The sequence below is a fragment of the Rhopalosiphum padi genome, chromosome 1, assembly GCF_020882245.1.
Source record: "Rhopalosiphum padi isolate XX-2018 chromosome 1, ASM2088224v1, whole genome shotgun sequence".
NCBI classification, from domain to species: Eukaryota; Metazoa; Arthropoda; class Insecta; order Hemiptera; family Aphididae; genus Rhopalosiphum; species Rhopalosiphum padi.
Window position 1 is genome coordinate 12,967,152 of NC_083597.1, and position 8,026 is coordinate 12,975,177.

An 8,026-nucleotide genomic window follows, 5' to 3' on the forward strand; every position below is an offset into this window, starting at 1 on the left:
TTGCATACGTATAGTAAAACTCATATGTAATAATATAATATACCTACGTAAAAGTTTAACATTCAACTAATAAGGTTTTTAAATTATAACAAAATAATTAACATCGTTATATTTATCGTTTAAATAAGTAATTTCGTCCAAATTTGAACTTAAAATTTTTATAAAGTATACCTAATTGTCTTTATATAATTTTCAACATTTTAATATAGTTTTAGTATGAACTACTTGTGAGGAATTTTGTATTACATTTACAAAATTAAGCTATAAAACAAAAAAAATTTATGAATTTCTAATTACAAAATAGTTTACAATTTTTATTTGTGATTTTGATGAATTTCGTCAAAATTCTACTTTAAGTAGCATATACAAAAATTGTGCCTATACTTTTTTAATATTTTTATACAGATATAAAACTCTTTGCCATTATATAGGTACATAGGTATACCTAAGCAATGTTTTTGACAAAAATTAGTTCTACCTAGTACCTACCATCTTACTAAAAATAATATAAATAAAATGAAATAGCTATAGAATAGTGGGCGTAGCTGTAACAAATAAACTTTTTTATAGGCTGTTTGGGCATATCGCTATTGCTAAAAAATATATTGAAAATTATTAAAATACAATTTTCTTAGTTTGACTATAGATTCATAAAATGGCCTTTATTTACATTCATAAAATAGTACACAATTATTTACAATCTATTTATTTTTGAATTTGTTATAGTGATATTCATAACTTATGCTATAACTTTTGCTCATTACTCGTATTATGTTATTGGTGTATTATCCGATCGTGTCACCGCCCTACCTATTATACTGTTGAAACGTGCGATGCGCAAACGACCTACCAACATTTTTATTCGGAAAAATAACGATACGCGACAGAATAAGTCCGAGAATATTGGAAACACTCCGTTGACACGGACACGGACCCGGGCAAACACCGTTTACCCTCCGCACATCATCTTATTCTCTAATAAAGTAAGGGCAGTTTAGGTTAGGGCGAGTAAGGGTACGTGATACCAGCGCGCTATACTCAGCAGTCACGACGAGTAAAAAAAAAGACAATATAATGAGCAAGCCAAAATAGACAGACCGCCTCCGCTCAGAATAGTTTTCGTACAATATACAATTGTTTATTAATTAATTCAAATTTAACTCGTCCATTACTGCAGTAACCTATTCAATAACGATGTAGAAACACAGGAATGCTCCTTGTGTGAGCAGAGCGACTTTTTCGATTTTTTGATAAGTATATCTATACGAGTAATTAGGTAAATAGTTAATTTACATAATTTTAATTTTTAATCGTCCATAATCGATACATATATATATAGAAAGAGTTTGTATTATTGTGAGGCTATAATAATTGTAAAATTGATTTAGGTTTAAAGAAACATTTCACCGCGCCAACCATAACAATTATTTACCAAGTCCCTAAATCTATCTTAATCAATGTTAGTACTTACTACTTACCCCGCTACCACCGAATACTGACTAATGAAAAGTTAATAGTGCGGTTAATTATATAGGTAATCATAATAATATCATAGAAAATCTTCAAAACATTTTTAAAACACGGTAAAACGGGGGAAAATATTCCTTTATAAACGGGATCAACTATCTATACGAGAAATGTGTAGTTACGAGATGAAGAGCGAAATATTCAGAGAGAAAACATAGATGGCGCAGTTCGACGTAGTTCCGCGGACCGGCATGCACGCACATGATTGGTGTAATCGTTTCGAACATTTAAACGACCGTTATCGTCCTTCTTATCTACAACAATAGCAAATAACTCGGTGTTTACACGGTTTACAGTGATTACTGATTGATATTTAATGTTAAATGTTTAGTATGGATTAAGTCAGTTTAAAGTTTAAAAATACTAAGAAGTAAGAAGTAAGAAGAATAACCGCGTTCGCTGTTCATTTGCTCATCTGATTTTCGTTTCTTCCAAATTCGTCGATTAGCCGATTTATGCATTTGTAAGTATTGTAAACTCTGTGAGGATTTCCATCAATTTATGCATTTGTAGATATAATATAATGCCATACACAATCTAACCTAACCTTATCCTGACTCTTTCCTTATGCCCTTATATCGATTGTCACTCAGTTAGCAATTTTAAACAAAATTGGCAACTGAACCAACAACATAATATAAACTTATCATTTCAATATAATTTAAAATGCCATTTTTAAACACATATTTTAAAATAATCATTAAGTTTCTTAAGTTTAAGTTTTATACAGCAGAATAACAATTATATTTTACTTAATAAAAATTAACTTTAAGATATTAATTTTTATTTTCAGTCTTCACAATGACAAGATATTTTAATGTTGATATTGATAATATAATCATTGATTATGAATTAGCCTACAAAAATACAATGGAAAATTTTATCGATGAAATAAAACGAAACAATGATGATATACTGAAAATATACACACAAAACATGGACGAATATAGCAAGAAATTAAGTATGTACTTTGTATTGCCAGATGTCTTATGGATTTTAAATATTTTGTATTACTTATTTTTAGAAAATCTCTCAGATGTCAATAATAAAATTGACAAGAGCCGTAATACACTTCAGCATATAGCCGATAAAGTCAAATGTGAACAACAGATATTGCAGACAGAAAACGATCGTTTGGAATCTATTAGTGATGAATGTAATAGTTTGAGAGATACAGAAATTGAGTTGAATGATGTAATAAATAAAACCAAAATACAACTAAACCAAGTGTATAAAGGTAATTTAATTTATTATTTACATTTAAATTTAGGAAAAAAAGTATATCATTATAGTATTAATAAACAATTATTAAAATATTATAATAATCAAATACCGTAAAATTAAAAACGTTCATATTTGTAATATACTTTGAAACAAGTAATAATGTACAATGTATCAGACTTTTTTAACCATAATTCATGACTATTGATTAAAACTAGGACATTTGTAGTGTATAAAGTATTGAATATAAAGAAATTTGGGTTATGATAGATAATTTTGGATAAATATTACGTATTATATATTTCATATAAATTACATTACACACTAACTTCACTAGTTCTATAAAAATAATAACAATAATAAAATACTAAGTACAAATAAACAAAAATAAATATTTTAGTACTTTGTGCATTTTTTGTTTATCATTGGGAACTTTTTTGACAGACCGTTATTATGTAGGTGTACATTGTACATTTTATTTTTTTTCATTATTTTTATCTTAAAAGTTATTATTTATTTATTTTTAGAAAAAAAATCAAGTATAAAAAAACTCAAAAGAGAAATAAATTCATTCAGAATTGGAGTGAACATGTATGAACGATTTTTACAATTGAGTATGAATATTGAAAGTAATGAAAAAAATGCTGTAATCTATATTACTATAAACAATTTAAATAATCATTCAGATCACAAAATTGTTTTTGAAGAAAATGATAACAATTTTAAACGTAAGTACTGTATAACTACTTTTATTTTATTTAGCATTTTCTAATGAAAATTGTATTATGAAATCTAATTTATATTTACAAATGTATAAAGCTATTTAAATTTTTAAATAATCTAGAACATCTCCTGAGATTATAATATATTATGTATATTGTTGTATTAGTATTTAGTACTTATTTAAATAATATAACTAAAATTATATTTCACGCTGCAAAAATGTACTTTCCACTTGTTATTAGTTTAAACTCATAAAACATATAATCATTAAAATAGAACCTAAATAGTAATTATAATGCCCTTGTTGTCATTAGTACAATTAGTATAATTATTTGTTACATCAGTAAGTTGCAATTTTTTTTTATGTTTATACGCATACCTTAAATACATTTTAACTCGGTTACATTTCATTATACAAATTAATGCAAATTTTACAAAGTATTTTAAAATGCTTATAATTTAGTCTTTAAATGGATTTTAGCGGTTGTTTTGATGATCTTAGATGTTCTAAGTACTAATCCCCAATAATAACTAATAACCACTTAAGTATAAATATAATAAGTAAAACCTTTATAGTTGAGACTAATTATTACACAACATATTTAAATCTAATATCAATTTTTTTGTTAGAGTAGTTTCTGGAGTATTCGCTGTTTGGAGTAATTAAAAAAATATTAATATCAAATAAAGTTATATTGATAATTAATGTTAATTTGTTCAATTGGCATATTTAAGTTGGACCATACTAATTCAGATTAATTAATAATATAAATAGATGCAATACAATTATTATGATATCTTTATATTTTATAGATTATTCCTATAATCAAATATCATTAAAAAAAGTATAACAAATATAACTTGATTTAAAAAAAAATCATGTGTACCTACTTATATCCTATTTATTTATGTCACTTATGAGTTATGTGATATAATTTTGAACGCCACATAATATATTAGGTACACAATACAATACAATCACTATTAGATTTAAATTTGTTTGATATTTATTTAATTTACCTACTTATTTTTGTTTATGTTTTCATGCACAGTTATTGACATAACTCCACGTAGCCAGACAGTTCTGAAAGCAGCAGCGTTGTATAATAAAAACAAAGATATTCAAGGCCTGTTAGCTTTCTTATACTATACAAAAGAATAACCAATATATAAAATATTATTATTGTAATAACACTATATATCATAGGGTATTTATTTTATATATTATGTTTTCACTGTTGTTCTCAAACTATGTACTACACTGTATTTTATACGTTTTACTGTTTTGTATTTAACTAACTTGTATGTATAAATATTAACATTTTTAGAATTTTATACCGAGCTAATTTTTTTATAATTTTAAAATATATAGCCCATATGGGTAAACTTAACCTTATTATTTGTTTTTTTTTTTTTTACCTTGACCTAGTTACACTATTGTGAATACCTCAAAAAAATAATTAAATAATTTTACAATGGTGGTATTGAATAATATTATCAAACTGACCTATCTCTATTATTGAAATGTTTATATTGAGCTTTTTAGTTTTACTGGCATGTTTATACAGACATGTAACCATTATGAATTCCAGTATAGTTTTTGAAAATGTCTAAGACACTCAATGTGATAGTTGATCATGTAAGTAAATATTAAATTATTTAAGTACAAATTAAATAGTTATTAGTTTTTAGTTAAATCCATGTTTAACTACCTATAAGCAGATTAAAGTTGTATTTAACACATTTTTAAATTGTTGATCAAATTAAACATTTCTAAACTTTAGAAAATACCTTATATTTTCTGAATTGTAATATAATTTTGATATATTGACATGTAGATGCCACCATATTTGTTGTTAATGACAAATGACGGTAAGATTAATGATATCTCAGGATATGTAGGTGAAATTTGGAAAATCATTGAAAAACGTCTGGAAATCAGGTACAATTAATATATATTTTCATTCTCCAATTTTAAGTAATGATTAATATTTATAATGAAATATTTATTTTGAAAAATTGTACATTATGTTTAATATGGATCAAGTATTATGTTATCAATTGTTATCAATTATTATTGGTCGAAGATTTTTATTTTCCATTTCTGCATTATTTCTGGTTACAATTTCACTGACTGCTTTTTGTTCAGTTCCAATAACAATAGCTTTTGGTAATATTTCTTCGGCTTTTAAACTGGTTTCCAACGGCTTGTCTCTAGTTTGTTCCATGTGGAGACCTCTGGTATTAAGCGTGGATTCTCCGACGACGATCACTTCAGGTGTAGCTAAATTGTTTAATGGCCAATTGACCTTAAATCATACTCAATTTATGATTAATACTAGACTATGTACATTAAATTTTAAAATGTACATAAAAATAACTGCAAAGACAGTTAAGAATACACGTTCCTTACTTCTTGTTGTGGAGACACGTTTTCTGGTTGCGATGGATTTTGACCGTTCGGAGGAATTGGAGGAAACAAACTCTAAATTAGAACGTAAACAATTAAAGGTAAATATCATATAGACATACAATCAAATTATAGTGTATAATGTATATAGATGATGCGTTAAGAGAATAATTCGTTAAACACGTTCACGGTTCACTCCAGTATTATCGTTTCGTTTCAAAGCAAATCTATGCGGTTATTCCTAAAAACCATATTTTCAAATATAAATGAAATAACTGCATTTAAAGAGTGCACTGAGTACCTGATATTTTTTTTTTTGTTCAAATAAGAATCTCCATGTAAATTATTAAGAAAATGATTCATATGAAAATAATGGTATACCTATCGAAGTATCAACACAAAAATTCGATTAACTATAGTTCCTTATAAATTACTGGTTGCTATTTTTTAGAAAGTATAGACAATGGCGTAATTGTAGAGAGGTAACTTTAAATAGATGTAGGTATAATTTTACCCCCTCTCCCAGTTATACCATTAATGATAATCTTTTAATTTTCTGAAACAAAAAAAGAATGCAATACATTTAACATCATAGGTATATTTATGAGATAACAATTTATTTTTCTCAAATTATTGCATTAAACTGCATTTTTTCACGTTTCTACAATATGTTGACTATTTTCAACGTTATTGCGTTATATTATGTGTTACAAAAATTGAAAAATATCCCAAAAATATTATTTCATGAATCATGATTAGGTACAGGATTATGATAATAGCGTCTATTTTTTTGTAAACATGTTAAAGCACATTTTTTAATTAACTCTTAGTTCCTACTTAATATTATTTAAGGATATGGATACTTACGATTTGTTTCTAAGTTATAAAATCATTTTTAAAACTTGTGTAAAAACAAACAATTAGGTTATTGATTCTTGATTTTGGTGAATAAATTATTTTTCCCCCTCCCTATAGTTATCTAGTTACGCAACTAGGTAGGTATACCTATTATAAAAATTAAACTATAATAACACTACAAAAGAATTTTGAATTTTTGAATTTGAACAATGAGCATAGGTTCCGGCTTTAGGTTATGATGTACTGACATATACAATTTATAATATCGATAAGTATAGGTACCTAGTAAGTACTTGCATTAGTTATATAATTTTTAAAAATCCAAATAATAACAGGCAATAATGCAATATAGAGTAGGTATAGGCGTTTGACTAAATATTACTAATTACCTAGTATAATTATACACAGAAAGTAGAAATTAATATTATAACATTATGATCTTTAAACAGGCGATTGAAATCATAATTTGAAAAAGTGCACAGTAAGTACTGGATTAAATCGGGTCGACGAGCGCGGCCGCGCGTGAATCGCCCATATAATATGTTACATGCCCTATTTTTGTGTGCAGTAGCAAATGACAAATAGACAAAAGAAAGTTTATGTTTACTAGTTATACAACCCTTAAAAGAGGTTTGTCTAGATATACTAAAAAAAAAAAAAATGGGTAAGTGTAGTGTAGTAGCAAAATTTACAAAAATATATATGGACTGATGTGTTATGTATACCTACTACTCGCAGACACTCGTAGACGAGAGTATATTATTAAAGTATACTATTACCCGTGTACAGGTATACCTTTGTCATTACTATATCGACTATGTTTTAATAATGAGTGACCGCATATCATAATATTGTACATATAACATAATTGTATACCTATGAATAACGACAACTTACGCCGAACACTAGTTCTCCGACAAACGACAAGCACAAAAGGACGAAAATCCAATGTCCCCTCATGTTGGCGGGCGTCGCTGCGATTTCCGACCCGACGACAGTACAACACTATATAATATTGTAAATTACCTACGACGACGAACAATCGTACGGCGATCTCGCGAAAACGTAATAGCTACGAAGGTATACGCCAGCTATTATCTACTCGTATTATACGCTGACACACGGGGCGGCGGCAGATAAGTCTTCTTCGCTTCGGCGGTAGGAGCACAAACAACGACGCGGTTAATTGAAAATTTATATGGCGCTTGACAGTTTTCACGGCGTGCGCGTAGACACGGTTATAATATGTCGACTTGTACGACACACAATAAACGTGTCATTGAAAAT

General features: G+C 27.2%; 2 protein-coding genes across 2 annotated transcripts; one reads left to right on the top strand and one right to left on the bottom strand.

The window, feature by feature from the left end:
- Positions 1–1,782: 1,782 nt before the first annotated feature.
- On the top strand, positions 1,783–4,867 carry LOC132930872 (uncharacterized). Its single transcript, XM_060996974.1, has 5 exons — positions 1,783–1,990; positions 2,321–2,488; positions 2,552–2,764; positions 3,276–3,476; positions 4,524–4,867. The coding sequence occupies exons 2-5, from the start codon at positions 2,329–2,331 to the stop codon at positions 4,631–4,633; spliced, it is 684 nt and encodes a 227-aa protein (XP_060852957.1). The 5' UTR covers positions 1,783–1,990; positions 2,321–2,328; the 3' UTR covers positions 4,634–4,867.
- Positions 4,868–5,409: 542 nt separating this feature from the next.
- LOC132917453 (uncharacterized) lies at positions 5,410–8,004 on the bottom strand. Its single transcript, XM_060978202.1, has 3 exons — positions 7,637–8,004; positions 5,885–5,956; positions 5,410–5,780 (listed from the first exon to the last, which is right to left on the bottom strand). Exons 1-3 carry the CDS (start codon positions 7,697–7,699, stop codon positions 5,529–5,531), a joined length of 387 nt encoding a protein of 128 aa, XP_060834185.1. The 5' UTR covers positions 7,700–8,004; the 3' UTR covers positions 5,410–5,528.
- Between the last annotated feature and the right edge of the window lie 22 nt (positions 8,005–8,026).